The sequence below is a fragment of the Salvelinus namaycush genome, chromosome 13 (assembly GCF_016432855.1).
Source record: "Salvelinus namaycush isolate Seneca chromosome 13, SaNama_1.0, whole genome shotgun sequence".
Lineage (NCBI taxonomy): Eukaryota > Metazoa > Chordata > Actinopteri > Salmoniformes > Salmonidae > Salvelinus > Salvelinus namaycush.
This window is the reverse complement of record NC_052319.1, coordinates 29,641,172-29,664,053: the sequence shown is the minus strand read 5'-3', so window position 1 is coordinate 29,664,053 and position 22,882 is coordinate 29,641,172. Positions and strand designations below refer to the sequence as shown.

At 43.9% G+C, this 22,882-nt stretch overlaps 1 protein-coding gene across 2 annotated transcripts in view; it reads left to right on the top strand.

Moving 5' to 3' along the window:
• Positions 1-22,882, top strand: part of cryl1 (crystallin, lambda 1) — a 37,547-nt gene that overhangs the window by 4,469 nt on the left and 10,196 nt on the right. For both annotated transcript variants that reach the window (XM_039007054.1, XM_039007055.1), the window contains exons 3-6: positions 637-763; positions 12,887-13,048; positions 16,244-16,438; positions 20,535-20,643. In XM_039007054.1, coding sequence (XP_038862982.1) covers positions 637-763; positions 12,887-13,048; positions 16,244-16,438; positions 20,535-20,643 — 593 coding nt within the window. The remainder of the gene's footprint in view (positions 1-636; positions 764-12,886; positions 13,049-16,243; positions 16,439-20,534; positions 20,644-22,882) is intronic.

Below are 22,882 nucleotides of genomic sequence, written 5' to 3'. Positions count from 1 at the left end.
GGGATCTTTTTGTCTCAGTAAAATGTATTATGCAACAGCCAAAATAATGGGCAGCTGGCCATTTTTATACATGACCCTATGCATGATGTTATGTTAATTGCTTAATTAACTCAGAAACCACACCTGTGTGTAAGCAGCTGCTAACAATATATTTTGTATCCCTCATTTATTCAAGTGTTTTCTTTATTTTGGCAGTTACCTGTGTCTTGCTTTCTGGTTACCTTTTAAACAAGCTTTCACACACCACTGAAACAACTACACATTTAATTCCTCATACCACAGGCCTCACCATAGAGCTACCGAGAAGATATGTTATTTACATAAAAAGGTTTTCATTTACTCATTCACTTTGAAAAACAGATGCCTGTTCATTGAGTGATTTGAACACTATTCAAAGCCCGAGAAACCATAGCATAGGGAATGCACCGTTGCATTTGGTATTGGCTAGAAAACCAAGCTGTCAACATTTAGTCTCACAGTATATTCATTATGTACTAAGGTGGCACTTCATATTCCACAGGTCACTGAGTTATCTGTGTAGTTATTGAAAAAGCTTTTGTGGTTTATGTGTGTATGTGTGCATACTTGCTTGCGTGTATGTTTGTTAACCCCTTCTCCCTCTCTCTGTCGGCCTAGGAAACAGCTTGAGGATCTGCAGGAAGAGTGCATGCTGAGGGGGGATCGAAGTGCCTCAGAGCAGCTAGCCCTACTGAGCAGCCACAATGACCTCTGCCAGGCACTAGAGGGAGCCTTCTTCGTCCAGGTACATTAGGATGACTGGTATGAGTATCATCTATGAGAAAAATAGCAATAACACTTACCTAGGGTGCACAGGGCCGTAGCCAGGGATTCTTTTGGGGCGGGGAGTTTAAGAAAGTAACATCTCATTTACTGCATTTCTATTCAATTTAAAATCTCTAAAATGCCATTTGGTGAACAGCAAAAACAAGCAAAAATGACCCTAGCCATATCACATTTGTTGCTGTAGCTTCATTCACCTCAGTCGATCTACAAACACATAGCCTATTAGCAATACAATTAGCCGCTACACATTAACTCACATTAACTCCGAGCCAGGATTTAAAACTATAATTTAATACGTACAGAGGGATCTGTTAGCAGAAAAAATATTTTTATTAACAAAAGGTAAACAAATATGTTTGCTTTACCTAACATTTTGTTGTTGTTGCTGTTTTACTGCTAATTTCCTGCAATTCTAAACATTTTGCCATTGGGTGGGGATAATTCTTTGCAGTTTTAAAAGCTAATTTCCTCCAATTCTACACATGACTTATACCATCTTAACTTCTTATGGCTGCAGGGGCAGTATTGAGTAGCTTGGATGAAAGGTGCACAGAGGTGCCCATAGTAAACTGCCTGCTCCTCAGTCCCAGTTGCTAATATATGCATATTATTATTCGTATTGGATAGAAAACACTCTGAAGTTTCTAAAACTGTTTGAATGATGTCTGTGAGTATAACAGAACTCATATGGCAGGCGAAAATCTGAGAAAAAATCCAAACAGGAAGTGGGAATTCTGAGGCTGGTCGATTTTCAACCAAGATCCTATTGAATTCACAGTGAGATATGGATGAGTTTGCACTTCCTACGGCTTCCACTAGATGTCAACAGTCTGTAGAACCTTGTCTGATGCCTCAACTGTGAAGGGGGGCCGAATGAGAGGGAAATTAGTCAGGTCTGCCATGACCTGACCATGCTCTGACCATGCACGTTCACATGAGAGGGAGCTCCGTTCCATCGCTCATCTGAAGTCAATGTAATTCTCCGGTTGGAACGTTATTCAAGATTTATGTTAAAAGCATTCTAAAGATTGATTCAAAACATAGTTCGACATGTTTCTACTGACTGTTACGGAACTTTTGGACATTTCGTCAGCTTTTAGTGAATGCGCTTCCTGACGTTGGATTTGTTTACCAAACACGCTAACAAAATAGCTATTTGGACATAAATGATGGACATTACCGAACAAAACAAACATTTCTTGTGGGAGTCCTGGGAGTGCATTCCGACGAAGATCAGCAAAGGTAAGTGAAGATTTATAATGCTTTTTATGAGTTTTGTTGACTGCAAATTTGGCGGGTAACTGTATGGCTTGCTTTTGTGGCTGAATGCTGTTTTCAGATTATTGAATATTGTGTTTTGCCGTAAACCTTTTTGAAATCTGACAGCGGTTGCATTAAGAACAAGTGTATCTTTAATTCTATGTAAAACATGTATCTTTCATCAAAGTTTATGATGAGTATTTATGTTATTTGACGTGGCTCTCTGCAATTTCTCCGAATATTTTGGAGGCATTTCTGAACATGGCGCCAATGTAAACTGAGGTTTTTGGATATAAATATTAACTTTATCGAACAAAACATATATGTATTGTGTAACATGAAGTCCTCTGAGTGTCATCTGATTAAGATCATCAAAAGTTAGTGATTCATTTTTATCTCTTTCTGCTTTTTGTGACTCCTGTCTTTGGCTGGAAAAATGACTGTGTTTGTCTGTGATTTTGCGGTGATCTAACATAATTGTTTGTGGTGCTTTCGCTGAAAAGCCTATTTGAAATCGGACGCTTTGGTGGGATTAACAACAATTAAATTACCTTTTAAAATGATATAAGATACATGTATGTTTGAGGAATTTTAATTATGAGATTTCTGGTGTTTGAATTTGGCGCCCTGCACTTTCACTGGCTGTTGTCATATCGATCCCGTTAACGGGATTGCAGCCATAAGAAGTTTTAATATGTGCCCAGTTGGTAATTTGGCCATGACTACTACAAGTTCAGATAGCTGTCTAGACTAACTAGACTAATTTACCAATCTAAAACATTTTAACTTACATGGGCTAATTGAGTGACTGTCAGTGAGTGACATATAACAAGAGGAAATCTGCTGATGCACAACCACATTTCGAAATTACACCTTGTGTATTACCTTTCTAACTCTCAGTAGTAAGTTGAGACCCCAATTGAGTTCCCCCAAAAAGTTGATATATATACACTACCGTTCAAAAGTTTGGGGTCACTTAGAAATGTCCTTGTTTTTGAAGGAAAGCGAATATTTTGTCCATTAAAATAACATCAAATTGATCAGAAATACAATATAGACATTGTTAATGTTGTAAATGACTATTGTAGCTGGAAATGGCAGATTGGCAAAACCTTTTGTAATTATGTTAGCACAGCTGAAAACTGTTGTGCTGATTTAAAGAAGCAGTACAACTGGCCTTCTTTAGACTAGTTGAGTATCTGGAGCATCAGCATTTGTGGGTTCGATTACAGGCTCAAAATGGCCAGAAACAAAGACCTTTCTTCTGAAAGTCATCAGTCTATTCCTGTTCTGAGAAATGAAGGCTATTCCATGCGAGAAATTGCCAAGAAACTGAAGATCTCATACCACACTGTGTACTACTCCCTTCACAGGACAGCGGAAACTGGCTCTAACCAGAATAGAAAGAGGAGTGGGAGGCCCCGGTGCACAACTGAGCAAGAGGACAAGTACATTGGAGTGTCTAGTTTGAGACACTTCCAAGTCCTCAACTGGCAGCTTCATTAAATAGTACCCGCAAAACACCAGTCTCAACGTCAACAGTGAAGAGGCGACTCCGGGATGCTGGCCTTCTAGGCAGAGTTGCAAAGAAAAAGCCACATCTCAGACTGGCCAATAAAAATAAATTATTAAAATGGGCAAAAGAACACAGACACTGGACAAAGGAAGATTGGAAAAAAGTGTTATGAACAGACAAATCTAAGTTTGAGGTGTTCGGATCACAAAGAAGATGATGGAGTGACGCCATCTGTCAATCATGGTGGAGGCATTGTGATGGTCTGGGTGTGCTTTGGTGGTGGGAAAGTGGGAGATTTGTACAGGGTAAAAGGGATATTGAAGAAGGACGGCTATCACTCCATTTTGCAACGCCATGCCATACCCTGTGGATGGCGCTTAATTGGAGCCAATTTCCTCCTACAACAAGATAATGACCCAAAGCACAGCTCCAAACTATGCAAGAACTATTTAGGGAAGAAGCAGTCAGCTGGTATTCTGTCTATAATGGAGTGGCCAGCACAGTCACCGGATCACAACCCTATTGAGCTGTTGTGGGAGAAGCTTGACCGTATGGTACATAAGAAGTGCCCATCAAGCCAATCCAACTTGTGGGAGGTGCTTCAGGAAGCATGGGGTGAAATCTCTTCAGATTACCTCAAATTGACAACTACAATGCCAAAGGTCTACAAGGCTGTAATTGCTGCAAATGGAGGATGCTTTGACGAAAGCAAAGTTTGAAGGACACAATTGTTTCAATTAAAAATCATTATTTATAACCTTGTCAACATCTTAACTATATTTCCTATTCATTTTGCAACTAATTTCATGTATGTTTTCATGGAAAACAAGGACATTTCTAAGTGACCCCAAACTTTTGAACGGTAGTGTGTTATTTTTCTTAATTCAAAAACATTACAGAGGCCCTGAGGGTGCGTCTCAATAGTCTAGAACAAAAGCCAGGTTTGCCAGATTTGCCCATCCCCTCCCAAGAAAGGTTGGCTTTCCTGTAATGGAAGGTGTAGGAGGATGTGGTATGGGAGAGACAATAGGAGAAGCCACATGACAGTTGAATTCCTTACAGTGTGGTTAACCATCTCATCACTCATCTGGTCTTAGTCCCGCTTTACGCACGCTCACAAACACACCACGTGAGCCAGGAAGTGTGGTCTTTTAGCCAAAGACAGGAGTCACATTCCATCCGACACACCAGTATAGACAACACTGTCTCTCTTTGAGGGGAAGGAATGCCTGCTCAGTGGGCACATGGGAGATAGGTATATGGTATTACACAGGTTTAATCATTACAGTGTATCGATTGAAATCATCAAGTAATACTGTGGCGGAGAACAAAAGAAGGTGTTTTAGAGAGTTACAGGGAAATGCTGCTGGGAAATATTCAGAGTATCTTTTCCTGGTTCAGATACGTTTCCTCACTGACTGCAGTTCACTCAGTGTTTCCCTAGTTTTTTTGTTTTGTTTTTGGAAACACTGTCATATCAAATGTATTTGTCACATGCTTCGTAAAGAACAGGTGTAGTTAAACAATGAAATGCTTACTTACGGGCCCTTCCCAATAATGCAGAGAGAAAAAAATTTGATAAATAGAAAAAGACAATAAATAAATACACAATGAGTAATGATAACTTGGCTATATACACGGGGTACCAGTACTGAGTTGATGTGCAGGGGTATGAAGTAATTCAGGTAGATATGTACATATAGGTAGGGAGGAAGTGACTAGGCAAGAGAACAGATAATAAACATTAGCAGCAGCTTATGTGATGAGTCAAAAGTGTTGGTGTAGCCTCCCGGGTGGCGCAGTGGTCTAGGGCACTGCATCGCAGTGCTAGCTGCGCCACCAGAGTCTCTGGGTTCGCGCCCAGGCTCTGTCGCAGCCGGCCGCGACCGGGAGGTCCGTGGGGCGACGCACAATTGGGCTAGCGTCGTCCGGGTTAGGGAGGGTTTGGCCGGTAGGGATATCCTTGTCTCATCGCGCTCCAGCGACTCCTGTGGCGGGCCGGGCGCAGTGCGCGCTAACCAAGGGGGCCAGGTGCACGGTGTTTCCTCCGACACATTGGTGCGGCTGGCTTCCGGGTTGGAGGCGCGCTGTGTTAAGAAGCAGTGCGGCTTGGTTGGGTTGTGCTTCGGAGGACGCGTGGCTTTCGACCTTCGTCTCTCCCGAGCCCGTACGGGAGTTGTAGCGATGAGACAAGATAGTAATTACTAGCGATTGGATACCACGAACAATTGGGGAGAAAAGGGGATAAAAATTAATAAAAAAAAATAAAAAAAGTGTTGGTGTAAAAAGGGTCAATGCAGATAGTTAAATAGTAAAGCAATAGCTACCCGGACTAACTATTTATCAGTCTTATGGCTTGGGGATAGAAGCTGTTCAGGGTTCTGTTGATTCCAGACTTGGTACACCGGTACCGCTTGCCGTTCGGTGGCAGACAGAACACTCTATGACTTGAGTCTTTGACTATTTTTAGGGCTTTCCTCTGACACTGCCTGGTATAGAGGTCCTGGATGGCAGGGAGCTTGGCCCCAGTGATGCACTCGGCCGTACACACTACCCTCTGTAACGCCTTGCGGTCGGATGCCAAGCAGTTGCCATACCAAGCGGTGATGCAGCCAGTCAAGATGCTCTCAAAGGTGCAGCTATAGAACTTTTTGAGGATCAGAGGGGCCCATTCCGAATCTTTTCAGTCTCCTGAGGGGGAAGAGGTGTTGTCGTGCCTTCTTCACAACTGTGTTGGTGTGTATGAACCGTGATAATTCCTTAGAGATGAGGACACAGTGGAACTAGAAGCTCTCGACCTGCTCCTCTACAGCCCCGTCGATGTGGATCGTGCCGTGCTCGACTCGATGTCCTGTAATCTACAACCAGCTCCTTTGTCTTGTTGAGGGAGTGGTTGTTGCCCTAGTACCACACTGCCAGGTCACTGACCACCTCCCTACAGGCTGTCTCATTGTCATCGGTGATCAGGCCAACCTCTGTCGTGTTGTCAGCAAACTTAATGATGGTATTGGAGTCGCGCTTGGCCATGCAGTCATGGTTGAACAAGGAGTACAGGAGGGGACTAAGCACGCACCCCTGAGAGGCCCCTGTGTTGAGGGTCAGCGTGACGAATGTGGTGTTGCCTACCCTCAGCACAAGTCCTGGATCCAATTCCAGAGGGAGGTGTTAAGTCGCAGGGTACTGAGCTTAGTGATGAGCTTGAAGGGCACAATGGTGTTGAATGCTGAGCTATAGTCAATGAACAGCATTCTCACGTAGGTGTTCCTCATGCTCAGGTGGGAGAGGGCAGTGTGGAGTGCAATATCAATTGCGTCATCTGTGGATCTGTTGGAGTGGGTCCAGGATATCTGGGATGATGGTGTTGATGTGAGCTATGACAGCCTTTCAAAGCATTTCAAGGCTACAGGGCGATAGTCTTTTTTTCCCTTTTTTTCTGTACATTTTTTATTTCACCTTTATTTAACCAGGTAAGCTAGTTGAGAATAAGTTCTCATTTACAACTGCGACCTGGCCAAGATAAAGCAAAGCAGTGCGACACAAACAACAACACAGAGTTACACATGGAATAAACAAGCGTACAGTCAATAACACAATAGAGAAAAAACAGTCTATATACAGTGTGTGCAAATGGCGTAAGGAGGTAAGGAAATAAATAGGCTGTAGTAGCGAAGTAATTACAATTTAGCAAATTAACACTGGAGTCATAGATGAGCAGATGATGTGCAAGTAGAAATACTGGTGTGCAAAAGAGCAGAAAAGTAAATAAAAACAATATGAGGTAGGTAGATTGGGTGGGCTATTTACAGATGGGCTATGTACAACTGCAGCGATCGGTTAGCTGCTCAGATAGCTTATGTTTAAAGTTAGTGAGGGAAATATAAGTCTCCAGCTTCAGCTTTTTGCAATTCGTTCCAGTCATTGGCAGCAGAGAACTGGAAGGAAAGGCAGTCAAAGGAGGTTTTGGCTTTGGGGATGACCAGTGAGATACACCTGCTGGAAAGCGTGCTACGGGTGGGTGTTATTGTGACCAGTGAGCTGAGATAAGGCGGAGCTTTACCTAGCAAAGACTTATAGATGACCTGGAGCCAGTGGGTCTGGCGACGAATATGTAGCGAGGGCCAGCCGACTAGAGCATACAGGTCGCAGTGGTGGGTAGTATATGGGGCTTTGGTGACAAAACGGATGGCACTATGATAGACTGCATCCAGTTTGCTGAGTAGAGTATTGGAAGCTATATTGTAAATGACATCGCCGAAGTCACGGATCGGTAGGATAGTCAGATTTACGAGGGTATGTTTGGTGGCGTGTGTGAAGGAGGCTTTCTTGCGAAATAGGAAGCCGATTCTAGATGTAATTTTGGATTGGAGATGTTTAATATGAGTCTGGAAGGAGAGTTTAGTCTAGCCAGACACCTAGGTATTTGTAGTTGTCCACATATTCTAAGTCAGAACCGTCCAGAGTAGTGATGGTAGGTGGGTGCGGGCAGCGAACGGTTGAAAAGCATGCATTTGGTTTTACTAGCGTTTAAGAGCAGTTGAAGGCCACGGAAGGAGAGTTGTATGACAATTGAAGCTCATCTGGAGGTTAGTTAACACAGTGTCCAAAGAAGGGCCGGAAGTATACAGAATGGTGTCGTCTGCGTAGAGGTGGATCAGGGAATCACCAGCAGCAAGAGCGACATCGTTGATATATACAGAGAAAAGAGTCGGCCCGAGAATTGAACCCTGTGGTACCCCCATAGAGACTGCCAGAGGTCCGGACAACAGGCCCTCCGATTTGACACACTGATCTCTCTGAAACCAAGGCTGTTGAGTCTGCCGATAAGAATACGGTGATTGACAGAGTCAAACGCCTTGGCCAGATCGATGAAGACGGCTGCACAGTACTGTCTTTTATCAATGGCGGTTATGATATCGTTTAGTACCTTGAGCGTGGCTGAGGTGCATCCGTGACCAGCTCGGAAAACGGATTGCACAGCGGAGAAGGTACGGTGGGATTCGAAATGGTCAGTGATCTGTTTATTAACTTGGCTTTCGAAGACTTTAGAAAGGCAGGGCAGGATGGATATAGGTCTATAACAGTTTGGGTCTAGAGTGCCACCCCCTTTTGAAGAGGGGGATGACCGCGGCAGCTTTCCAAACTTTAGGGATCTCGGATTATACGAAAGAGGTTGAACAGACTGGTAATAGGGGTAGCAACAATGGCGGTGGATAATTTTAGAAAGAGAGGGTCCAGATTGTCTAACCCAGCTGATTTGTACGGGTCCAGGTTTTGCAGCTCTTTGGCTGAAGGAGAAGCTGGGGAGGCTTGGGCAAGTAGCTGCGGGGGGTGTGGAGCTGTTGGCCGGGGTTGGGGTAGCCAGGTAGAAAGCATGGCCAGCCGTAGAAATTCTCAATTATCGTGGATTTATCGGTGGAAAAGCATGCATTTAGACAGGTTACCTTTGCGTTCTTGGGCACAGGGACTATGGTGGTCTGCTTGAAACATGTAGGTATTACAGACTAGGTCAGGGAGAGGTTGAAAATGTCAGTGAAGAGTACGCGTCCTGTTAATCCGTCACGGACTTGTGAATGGTAAAACTTCTTATGGCTGCAATCCCGGTAACGGGATGATATGACAACAGCCAGTGAAGTGCAGGGCGCCAAATTCAAAACAACAGAAATCTCATAATTAAAATTCCTCAGACATACATGTTTCTTATACCATTTTAAAGGTAATCTTGTTGTTAATCCCACCGAAGTGTCCGATTTCAAATATGCTTTTCAGCGAATGCACTACAAACGATTATGTTAGGTCACACCAAACCACAATAAGTACAGCCATTTTTCCAGCGAAAGATAGCAGTCACAAAAAGCAGAAATATAGCTAAAATGAATCACTAACCTTTGATGATCTTCATCAGATGACACTCATAGGACTTCATGTTACGCAATACATGCATGTTTTGTTTGATAAAGTTCATATTTATATAAAAAAATCGGAGTTTACATTGGCGCGTTACATTCACTAGTTCCAAAAACATCCAGTGATAGTGCATAGCCACATCGTTTCAACAGAAATACTCATCATAAATGTAGATGATAATACAAGTTATACACATGGAATTATAGATATACCTCTCCTTAATGCAACCGCTGTGTCAGATTTTTTTTTAAACTTACGGAAAAAGCAAACCATGCAATAATCTGAGACGGAGCTCAGAACAAGAGTCAAAGTAGCTGCCATGTTGGAGTCAACAAACCAGAAATGACATGATAAATATTACCTTACCTTTGATGATCTTCATCAGAATGCACTCCCAGGAATCCCAGGTCCACAATAAATGTTTGATTTGTTCGATAATGTCCGTTATTTATGTCCAATTAGCTACTTTGGTTAGCGCCTTTGGTAAACAATTCCAAAGTCACAAAGCGCGTTCACTAAAACGTGACAATGTCCAAAAGTTCCGTAACAGTCAGTAGAAACATGTCAAACGATGTATTGAATCAATCTTTAGAATGTTGTTCAAATAAATCTTGAATAACGTTCCAACCGGAGAATTACATTGACTTCAGATGAGCGATGGAACGGAGCTGCCTCTCATGTGAACGCGCGTGGTCAAATAATGTTCACCTCATGGCAGTGGTGACTCATTCCTGTCTCCTTCGGCCCCCCTTAACAGTAGAGTGATCAGACATAGTTCTACAGATTGTTGACATCTAGTGGAAGCCGTAGGAAGTGAATACTCATTCATATCTCGCTGTGATTTCAATGGGATCTTGGTTGAAACTCGACCAATGGTCGTCTCAGAATTTCCACTTCCTGTTTGGATTTTTTCTCAGGTTTTTACCTGCCATATGAGTTCTGTTATACTCACAGACATAATTCAAACAGTTTTAGAAACTTCAGAGTGTTTTCTATCCAATACTAATAATATGCATATATTAGTAACTGGGACTGAGGAGCAGGCCGTTTACTTTGGGCACCTTTCATCCAAGCTACTCAATACTGCCCCTGCAGCCATAAGAAGTTAACCTGTATAAAGGTCTTACTCACATCGGCTACGGAGAGTGAGATCACACTGTCGTCCGGAACAGTTGGTGCTCTCATGCGTCACTCTTTCATTTATGCTAACCTCATTCTGAATCAATAGGCTTTATAATTGTTTTCCCACTTAAGACTTATGATTTATATGCAGAATATCTTCTCCTTTTAGGCAAAATGTGTCCCGCCTCAGTTGGTAATTGTTGATTTTTGTCTCTTTATGTGAGCGAGCGTCACAAGTTTAATCTGGTGACGTGCAACTTTGTCATGAAGTTATTATTTATTCTACTGTTAAAGACATAGTAACCATTGCAAGGGTGACTGACAGACACACCTTACCGCCACCTTACATTATTGACCCACAACACATCCCTGCAGCCAATGTCCCCTCAAATATTTTTCGGCAATGAGCAAATTTCAGGTCTGCAGAGCACAAACTTGAATGTTGTGAAAATAAATTCTGTGCAACTTCCAGCATGCGTTTGCTGTGAACACTGAGGCTGTAGCTGCTTTAAGTTACAGTTTCAGACAGTGGTCAAGTAGGCTACTGTGCCTATTTGATCATCATGTAGGCCTACCAGAGTGGCCTACCATAAAAAACAATGGAGAAAATACATCCCATTACATTTTAAAATGGAAAAAGCTGTTCTGTCATTCAGTCTACAGTAGCAGCCATGTGTGGTGTTCAGTGTAGGCTTACATTCCATGAGACTTTAAAAAAAAAAACATGTCGGCTTGACATGAACCCGTTTTTCAGACAAGGAAAAGTTTGTGTTGTATACAAGGAACCACTTTCCAAAATAAAATGCATTATTATTCCCATACCAATTTTACAGAGACTCAGACAAATTACTCCCCTCTGCCTATTGGCTACCTAGCTTATTCAAAATACAACACTAAAAAGCTCTTTACCCAACTCGCTTTCAAAGATGTCTAGAAATGTACACGTTTTGTGCTCTTGTAGGAAGCATTGCACTCCCCAATTGCTAACTACAAATTATCTATAACTGGGCTAATAACTCACTAACTAGCAAAGGTTATGAACAAATGTGCTCAGGTGGCTACATGCAGCTCTCACTTTGATTTCAAAACAAGCGCATCTACTCACGACCGCTCATGCTGTTAACACAGTCCAGTTCAAGGTAAATGGCACAGATCCATTTATGGCAATGGTCTATTTACATATAGGCCTACTGCAGCTCTGATTGGTAATGCCACACCGGTCTGTGTGGAGTATGGGCTGAGTCGTGTGTGTCAATGCATAGAATCCTACTCTGCGTTCTGCCTAGAACAAAATCTCTTGCATATTAGTTTTGCATACTAAGTCTTGAATAGTTTGTTTTGTTTCGGTATGTTGCATTGAAAGTGGATAATATTGCGTTGATTCGATCACAGTTCCCACAGTAAAGGGAAACGTTGATAGTGTTAACAAAGAGGGAAAACTCTAGAAAGTTCAATCTCGTGCTTCTCTGCGCGGGGTGATATTTTTCTGCATGGCAGTCCTGGGGGAGTTTAGAGGGAACATTACCTGCAGCCATTGTGTAGTTAATCTAACCTGCTTAGTTTAGTTAGGTGAAAGAGCATCGTGGCCTTCAATACACTTGTCTGTGCATATTGGTGAGTGATGAATTAAACAGGATAAAGCACAAGCGGTGTTCTGTATTAATTTATAAGAAGCAATGATATTATCATGCCAAATATGTTTGTTTCAGTGTGGTTTCTATGGTTATAATGTTTGTATTGAAACACTTATGTCAGCAATACACAACCTTCTTGTGACCGGGGACCATGAGAAGGTTGTTCCCCTTACTGTTAAAATAAAGGGGAAATGTAATTTAAAGGCACGACCTCATGTTTGAAGGTTTTCAAAGGAAAACAATATTCGCTTTCAGTCTTAAGAAATAGGCAGACTTATAGGAAGATGTCATGACATGTCTTATAACTATGTGTTCAAGACGTGAAATCTCATATCATGTGCCATAGTGTAGTTAACGACAGAACCATATAGCTGGGAAAGTAGTTGTTTTCCCCTTTTTTAATTTACCCAAATAAAAATGGTGTGAAATAGAACAATACAATTTTCCCAGCAGAAAATGTTTCATTTGAAAGTACACCATGTTTGTTCTCATCAGTCTTTACATTGTATTTCTGTATGTCCTAATATTTGTTCATAATTTTGTACTGAATGTCCCTGTTCCCACTGCGATGACCTTAAATCTGTTAAATGTATTAACTTTCCTGTCACATTTTCTCTGCTAAACAAACGTGTGTGTCTGTGTACAGGAGTGTGTGTTTGAGGAGATCGAGGCCAAGCGGAGTGTCTTCCAGGCGGTGGAGAGTCATGTGGGAGAGGGGGTGATCTTCAGTAGCTCCACCTCCTGCCTGTTGCCTAGCAACATCTTCTCCCAGGTCCAGAACCAGAAGCGCTGCATCATATCTCACCCGGTCAGTACTGCGCTACCACAAACACCAAGGCTGTGTCCAATATGGCACCCTATACAGGGCACTACTTTTGGCCAAAACCCTGCACAGCATAGGAAACAGGATGCCTTTTTATATTTGCACAAGCTCTCTTTCTCCCTGCCCGAGCCAGAACTGTTTATATTTGCACAAGCTCTCTTTCTCCCTGCCCGAGCCAGAACTGTTTATATTTGCACAAGCTCTCTTTCTCCCTGCCCGAGCCAGAACTGTTTATATTTGCACAAGCTCTCTTTCTCCCTGCCCGAGCCAGAACTGTTTATATTTGCACAAGCTCTCTTTCTCCCTGCCCGAGCCAGAACTGTTTATATTTGCACAAGCTCTCTTTCTCCCTGCCCGAGCCAGAACTTTTTATATTTGCACAAGCTCTCTTTCTCCTGCCCGAGCCAGAACTTTTTATATTTGCACAAGCTCTCTTTCTCCCTGCCCGAGCCAGAACTGTTTATATTTGCACAAGCTCTCTTTCTCCCTGCCCGAGCCAGAACTGTTTATATTTGCACAAGCTCTCTTTCTCCCTGCCCGAGCCAGAACTGTTTATATTTGCACAAGCTCTCTTTCTCCCTGCCCGAGCCAGAACTGTTTATATTTGCACAAGCTCTCTTTCTCCCTGCCCGAGCCAGAACTTTTTATATTTGCACAAGCTCTCTTTCTCCCTGCCCGAGCCAGAACTTTTATATTTGCACAAGCTCTCTTTCTCCCTGCCCGAGCCAGAACTTTTATATTTGCACAAGCTCTCTTTCTCCCTGCCCGAGCCAGAACTGTTTATATTTGCACAAGCTCTCTTTCTCCCTGCCCGAGCCAGAACTGTTTATATTTGCACAAGTTCTCTTTCTCCCTGCCCGAGCCAGAACTTTTATATTTGCACAAGCTCTCTTTCTCCCTGCCCGAGCCAGAACTGTTTATATTTGCACAAGCTCTCTTTCTCCCTGCCCGAGCCAGAACTTTTTATATTTGCACAAGCTCTCTTTCTCCCTGCCCGAGCCAGAACTTTTTATATTTGCACAAGCTCTCTTTCTCCCTGCCCGAGCCAGAACTTTTTATATTTGCACAAGCTCTCTTTCTCCCTGCCCGAGCCAGAACTTTTTATATTTGCACAAGCTCTCTTTCTCCCTACCCGAGCCAGAACTGTTTATATTTGCACAAGCTCTCTTTCTCCCTGCCCGAGCCAGAACTGTTTATATTTGCACAAGCTCTCTTTCTCCCTGCCCGAGCCAGAACTGTTTATATTTGCACAAGCTCTCTTTCTCCCTGCCCGAGCCAGAACTGTTTATATTTGCACAAGCTCTCTTTCTCCCTGCCCGAGCCAGAACTTTTTATATTTGCACAAGCTCTCTTTCTCCCTGCCCGAGCCAGAACTTTTTATATTTGCACAAGCTCTCTTTCTCCCTGCCCGAGCCAGAACTTTTTATATTTGCACAAGCTCTCTTTCTCCCTGCCCGAGCCAGAACTTTTTATATTTGCACAAGCTCTCTTTCTCCCTGCCCGAGCCAGAACTTTTTATATTTGCACAAGCTCTCTTTCTCCCTGCCCGAGCCAGAACTTTTTATATTTGCACAAGCTCTCTTTCTCCCTGCCCGAGCCAGAACTTTTTATATTTGCACAAGCTCTCTTTCTCCCTGCCCGAGCCAGAACTTTTTATATTTGCACAAGCTCTCTTTCTCCCTGCCCGAGCCAGAACTTTTTATATTTGCACAAGCTCTCTTTCTCCCTGCCCGAGCCAGAACTTTTTATATTTGCACAAGCTCTCTTTCTCCCTGCCCGAGCCAGAACTGTTTATATTTGCACAAGCTCTCTTTCTCCCTGCCCGAGCCAGAACTGTTTATATTTGCACAAGCTCTCTTTCTCCCTGCCCGAGCCAGAACTGTTTATATTTGCACAAGCTCTCTTTCTCCCTGCCCGAGCCAGAACTGTTTATATTTGCACAAGCTCTCTTTCTCCCTGCCCGAGCCAGAACTGTTTATATTTGCACAAGCTCTCTTTCTCCCTGCCCGAGCCAGAACTTTTTATATTTGCACAAGCTCTCTTTCTCCCTGCCCGAGCCAGAACTTTTATATTTGCACAAGCTCTCTTTCTCCCTGCCCGAGCCAGAACTGTTTATATTTGCACAAGCTCTCTTTCTCCCTGCCCGAGCCAGAACTTTTTATATTTGCACAAGCTCTCTTTCTCCCTGCCCGAGCCAGAACTTTTTATATTTGCACAAGGGAATGACCCATCCATTCCAGTTGTGGCATTTGTAACCTTCATGTTCTAACCCTTCTGTTGCAACACTACATTTTATTGCACTCCAGTCCTTGTCTAGTCTTCCCCCAGTCTCCTAACAACTGGCTAAACACAGAAATTCCACCCTTATCATCACCTTGACGCTGAAACACAAACACGTGCAGTCCTTCTATGGCCGGAGAGAGACGAGTTCACCTTTACCTGGGAAAGTGCATGTGCATGTGTATGGTGAATGTTTAGCCTAATCCCCCAATGGTTTTACCTCAGTGCCACTCCTATCAGAGAGGCCTTCACAGAGGACAATGTGAGATAATCCCTGCTCATCGATAGCCCCTGTGTGTATAAATGGCTTACAGAGTAATGCGGTCCAACACATTAGCTTCCTCCCCCTTGTCTCCTCTCCCTCATCTGCACTGATTTGAGGGAGCTGTACTAGTCTATGTCCACGTATTTTTTTATAAATTTTTAATCATCTCAAATAAAGAAAATAGCAGGGTTCTCCAACTGGTGGCCTGCGAGCCGAATTTGGCATGGCGGGTGGATTTATTTGCCCCCCCCCCCCCAAGTTTTCTGCGCAAAAACAAACATTTTATTATTTATTTTTATTGTTGGACATAAGAGACTGTAAAAATGCTCCAAGAAAATCAGCTCCGAGTGATTTTAATTTAAGAAATCTGCTCCCAAGTATTCCCACGCATAATAAAGAGACACGTGATCGTATACAAATGTAAGCAAGGTTTGAAATTATTATGTTTTAGTCAAATCTGTTTGGGCATCTTGCAGTCAATTTGCAGTCTACAAATTATTTGTAATAATTATGTTTCGGCCCACAGCTGAATCTAGTTGATGATCCCTGGAATAGAGGAAATTAAGAGATGGTCTATTGATATGGAGATGTTCTCTCTGTTGTTGTTTTGAGCTGACGAGTTTCGCCCCCTACAGGTGAACCCGCCCTACTACGTGCGTCTGGTGGAGCTGGTGCCACACCCAGAGACGTTGGCGGAGGTGATGGACACCACCCACGCCCTGATGACTGCCGTGGGCCAGGCTCCCGTCAGGCTGAAGAAAGAGATTGACGGCTTCGCCCTAAACCGTGTGCAGTACGCCATCATCGCCGAGTCCTGGAGGCTGGTCAAGGTGGGAGGCAGACTGAATACTGTGCAACATACCCTCCTCTCTTATCACTGTATTGGTCTCTTAGGTAGTTTAGAACCAAGGGATTATGTATCATGAGTGGAGGTGGATTTGGCTGATGTTGACACTGGCAGTCCTTGTAGACAGGAGTCCATCAGACCTTGCAGCTTTGAACTTTGGATCCTTAATAGCGGTAGTTCTGCTGATGGTCGTGTTTAAATAGGAGTGGAGGGGGAAGTGTCTGTCAGCTGCCTTCAGGTCTCCATGCTGTCTATCTAAAACTGTAACAATGGGGCTAAATTAACCTCCAGCTCTATATACCACCACACGGATGGAGGATGTGAGCAGATGAATCCTTCCTGGAGACACAGGCACTCAACTTAATTGATTGATTGATTTCATTGGGAGATGTGTTTGAGTTACATGTGCGCATCTCAAGTCGAGATTCGTCCCGATGTGTTTTATATCCTAGTGCTTATTTAAAGAGCTGAACTCTTAGGGCTGGTTTTCAGATCTGAGATTAAGCCTAGTCCTGGACTAAAAACAAGCTCAATGGAGAATATCTATTGAAAGAGATTTTTAGTCCAGGAATAAGATGAATCACCATCACCGAATCACTCTGGTTTAACAGGCCTACTGTATGGAGAGCCAACAATGTCCCTTTGATTTTCTATCTACAATCCCACCCCGATAGACTATTGAACAGGTCATATCACTGTACCACCCTGATACTGAGGCTAATGCCTTGAATGGTACACCACTGTATTCTGCCCTGCTGCACTGTTCACCCCTTCAGACATGAATTGTCTCAGCCACATGGCAGCAGGGAGGATAATGTGTAAGAAATCCCATCACTCATCCCAGTGTTGACAGAGAAAAGGGCTAATGGCAGCAATCTAGAGCTTACGTCAATCAGTGAGCTCTATTATCTCAGACAGAAGATCAACCACAGTCCCTCTGTCTTTGTCAGCACACAAATATAATGGAGCATTTACAATCCACTGATTACAACATTTATTTTTTCTGTCTTTTTGGGGGGGGGGGGGGGGGGGTAGATTTACAATAGACTCCCCACATTCAGCTGCCTGACACAGTACGCCTTGTCTCTGCAGTACAGTTACAGTACACCTGTATCAGATGCTCCCGGACCGGTCTGAACTGGTCTCCCAGACCCATCCAGCCCTCACGGCTAGGGTACTGCTATCATGTTAAAAAAACAGTAGCTAACCAGGACAAGAGAAGCACTTACAGCAGGAGCTGCTTTTGCCACAACAGCAGTCTAGGAATCAGCCAAAATATACATGTTTACAAAAACCACAGGTGTTTATGTAACCTTTACACTCAATACAGTTAACGAGGCGTCATGGATTATGTTTATGTCTTGGTATGCAATAGCCTACCAACCTCCTCATTTTCACTCAAATGGACTGTGTGGGTAGAGTGAGCCAAGAGTGAGAAAGCTGTGGAAACTGTCTTAATAGGTGGGTGTGGGGGCAGTAAGGGGAAGATGTGTCCTTGTGAAAAGCCTGGTCATTGAAGGGACAGAACTAGAGACCATCTCAAGGTGACCAGTCAGTCAGTCAGTCACCCTGCTTGCCTTAATCTCTACTCTGTCAACACAGGCACCGACACCATGAGTGTTTTTCCACTGGCTGGCCTGTGCAGATGATAAGAAAACGAGAGAGCAGAGTGGTTGTGTGTGTGTATGAAGATGTGACGGGTGCCTAGTTTTGGTAAGGCTGTGGTTGAGTTGAGAGTTGCACAGATTGAAGATGAAGCCTTTGAGGGCAGCGATGTCTGCAGGCTTCGGCCATCACCTGGTTCAACAAACTTTCTCCATTCCTGTTAGCCTCCTGTAATCTCCTCGTGGTTATTACAGTAGCGTCTTTGTAAAGTGAAGTATTTATTGATGTGAACCCTAGACTGTATGATGTGAACAGTGAATTGTAAGATTTTCCATGAGGTGACAGTGTCACTTCCCTATCCTGGTCATCCATATCAGCAGAAAAAGAGCTAAGGTTTCCCAATAATATCATTTCAACATTCTTAAAGGAAGTGAAAGCACAAATCATTGTATATGTATGTTACAAAAAGCAAAGATCGGAATCACATGGTAAGAAGGAGTGCTGAAGTCACTTTGTCAGGTCACTGTCACTCATTTGGCGACTCAAATTAGCATTGATCTTCATGACCAACTTGTAAGTCGCTCTGGATAAGAGCGTCTGCTAAATGACTTAAATGTAATGACCGTTACACACAAATTTTGTGTTACATGACCGGACCCCTACCCAAGAGGAGAATTCTTCTACTTCCATGGTCTTCCTTGACCTGAAGCATACAACAACAGGGTTTACATCCCAGTTGAATGCACACAGACAGTCAGAACAGGCCGACCTACTCCACTCAGTTTGGATGTGCATTAGCGTGTTACACTGAAGTTTCTTTAAAGAGTTAAGTGAGCCTTCAGAGTGAAAAATCACAGCTCTCGTGAGCTCAGTCAGTCCACTCAACAAAGCGGTGTGGTCACGCTCCAATGGAAATCCAATGGAGTCTGTTACTGAGAATACCGGTGTTGTTTTTAGTTCAGAGAAACGGTGCAGGGAACTGAGCGTCTTCACCTTGCATCCATTCCCCACGCCATATACATCCCGTCTATGTGTACATATTTACGTCTTTACACTGCCCTGTAGAAACTCAGACGCATGTCTTTATGACATTCCTTACTAAAACAGTGCCAGGCAGTGATTTGTACTTCCTTCTGGTTAAGGCTGGTTGCCATGTAGGTGAACCAGATTACCTACTCTGCATTAGGCCTAAGAGCCTGTCCTCTAGCTAGTGATTTATATGGGGTAATGTTTAGTATCCCAGTATTGACTGAACATGAATGGTAGTTAAAGAAGTTGTATGGAACCTTTGTGGAGGAATAGTGCAATACTTAAGCAATACGCCCTGATGAGGTGTGGTATATGGCCAATATACCACGGCTAAAGGGCTGTTCTTAAGCATGATGCAACACGGAGTAAAGCCAGCATCAACTCAGCCTTTACCTAGATACACACACCTCGTGCATGACAATGTACTGTAAGCTCACTGAGTGCGGCTCACTGTGATTTCACAGTTTGGGAATCTGGTCTATCCTGCATGGTTTGTCCTCTCATTTCGTCATAAGCACTCAGACAGAGGAAGTTGGAAACTTGTTATACTGTACTGTTAACACCAGGGGTTGGGCTACCTGGTAACTAATAGGAAATGATATGGCATCTATAGAAATGTACTAGTCACATAGCCTACGTAGAATAATTCTACTTAGGTGGTAACTACCTGGTATCTAGTGGTGCCCTCCCCAAAGAAAAATTCTTAATATGTTATAATTTTATCTTGTAAGTACATAGGCCTACCTGGTCATTGCTGTAAAATTTTCAGAAAGCTGAGTGTTATGGTCTTAATAATGGAGAGTTCAAGTGAAGTGTCATTGATATTAATATTACATAGACAGACACACAGAAGTTGGCCTTTGAGTCCAAGCCAGCGTGGGAAAGTGGAGTGGCTGAGAACGCAGCCGGTAGCTCCCGGTGATTACAGCAGAGGAAAGGCCCCTTTTCACAGCTGCCCCCCCCACCTGGACGCCGCCTCGCGATGCCAAGATAACGGGCCCGTTGTTGGCCCACAGGATGCGAACAAAGACAACCCTGTCCCCGTTCCCCTCTACTCTCTAGATCTGTGTGCAAGCTTTGATTTCCCCCTGGTTAGCCAACAGGTATCTGTTGAGCAGTAATCTGAGTGGAGAACAGCAGGCCCTGTCCCAGGCCTGGCACTGCCCTCACAGCTTCCTCTGTACCCTCCCATTATCCTGGGACACAGAATGGGATGATTGGGGAAACCCAATCTGGTGGGAGTAGCCTTAATTCTGCTCTGGTGGGATGAAATAAGAAGGGTCTTCTAGTCTACTGCTCCCTCAGCACTCCTGACAGACAGACAGACCAGTCGTTGGTGGGCAAGTGGGCAGGTAGAGCACTTCTGAGGGGGGGGGGGGGGGGGGGGGGGGGGCGGGTCTTGAGTCTTTTGTTGAATCTGTGTTTATTGCTTCCTCTCGTTTCAGGACGGTGTCATTTCAGTCAAGGACATTGACCTGGTGATGTCAGAGGGGCTGGGAATGCGTTACGCTTTTATTGGTCCCATGGAAACCATGCACCTCAACGCACCTGAAGGTAAGTTTCTCCTTTTGACTTACACAAAGAGAGAACGTCCCCAAAGAATAAATATTTATATACTGTCCTCTTTGTCCTGTGTGATTGTGACATTAACAATGTGCGATGGTCAGATGGTTGTGTGAAGGGCAGAGTTTATGACCAGACCGTGATATTAGGGTTCGAAGAGGTTGCTCTGCCAGACCCTGAACAGCTGATAAAAGGAGGGGGAACTGTGGCTACCATCACGTCTCAGTACCCTTTTACCATATTATTTCACCACCAATCCAAGATGGCGTAGCAGTCAGGCATCTTTGTCTTCGTCTTGTGTCCCGTGTATATCTTTTTTCTTTTCTTTTTTAAATATTTTTCTTAACTTCAACATACTCTCCTGCAACCTGCTTCACCCAATGTGGTATTGATCTGCTATTTTCTTTACTTTAGAACCGGAACCCTCAACAGAAGCTAGCCAGCTAACTAGCTAGTAGTCAGCTAGCCACTGCTAGCGGTCATCAGCTAACTTTTAGCCCGGACAACTACTGCCAGTCTGCACAGTGCGATTCAACCCAGAGCATATCGGACTTCTTCTTCTCCATATCTCCAGACTCCTACCGCAAGCTCTGAACCTTTTCACCTCGATCATTGCAGCTAGCTAGCTGCTATCTGAGTGTTTACTCCTGGCTAACGTTTCTGTCCCGACGCAAGCGCCAATTAGCCTGGAGCTAGCCTCACTTGGTTTAAATGGTGTCTCTAGAGACAATACCTCTCTCATTGCCACTCAATGCCTAGGTTTACCTCCACTGTATTCACATCCTACCATACCTTTTGTCTGTACATTATGCATTGAATCTATTCTACCGCGCACAGAAACCTGCTCCTTTTACTCTCTGTTCCGAATGTACTAGACGACCAATTCTTATAGCCGTTAGCCGTACCCTTATCCTACGCTTCCTCTGGTGATGTAGAGGTTAATCCAGGCCCTGCAGTGCCTAGCTCCTCTCCCATTCCCCAGGTGCTCTCATTTGTTGACTTCTGTAACCGTAAAAGCCTTGGTTTCATGCATGTTAACATTAGAAGCCTCCTCCCTAAGTTTGTTTTATTCACTGCTTTAGCACACTCTGCCAACCCGGATGTCCTAGCCGTGTCTGAATCCTGGCTTAGGAAGTCCAACAATAACCCTTACATTTCCATCCCTTACTAACATTTTCCGACAAGATAGAACTGCCAAAGGGGGCGGAGTTGCAATCTACTGCAGAAATAGCCTGCAGAGTTCTGTCTTACTATCCAGGTCTGTGCCCAAACAATTTGAGCTTCTACTTTTAAAAATCCACCTTTCCAGAAACAAGTCTCTCACCGTTGCCGCTTGCTATAGACCACTTTCTGCCCCCAGCTGTGCCCTGGACACCATGTGTGAATTGATTGTCCCCCATCTATCTTCAGAGCTCGTGCTGTTAGGTGACCTAAACTGGGACATGCTTAACACCCCGGCCATCCAACAATCTAAGCTTGATGCCCTCAATCTCACACAAGTTATCAATGAACCTACCAGGTACAACCCCAAATCCGTAAACACGGGCACCCTCATAGATATCATCCTAACCAACCTGCCCTCCAAATACACCTCTGCTGTCTTCAACCAGGATCTCAGCGATCATTGCCTGCGTCCGTAATGGGTCTGCAGTCAAACGACCACCCCTCATCACTGTCAAACGCTCCCTAAAACACTTCAGCACGCAGGCCTTTATAATCGACCTGGCCTGGGTATCCTGGAAGGATATTGACCTCATTCCATCAGTAGAGGATGCCTGGTTATTCTTTAAAAGTGCTTTCCTCACCATCTTAAATAAGCATGCCCATTCATAAAATGTAGAACCAGGAACAGATATAGCCCTTGGTTCACTCCAGACCTGACTGCCCTTGACCAGCACAAAAACATCCTATGGTGTACTGCATTAGCATTGAATAGCCCCCGCGATATGCAACTTTTCAGGGAATTTAGGAACCAATATACACAGGCAGTTAAGAAAGCAAAGGCTAGCTTTTTCAAACAGAAATTTGCATCCTGTAGCACAAACTCCAAAAAGTTCTGGGACACTGTAAAGTCCATGGAGAATAAGAGCACCTCCTCCCAGCTGCTTACTGCACTGAGGCTAGGAAACACTGTCACCACCGATAAATCCACGATAATTGAGAATTTCAAAAAGCATTTTTCTACAGCTGGCCATGCTTTCTACCTGGCTACCCCTACCCCGGTCAACAG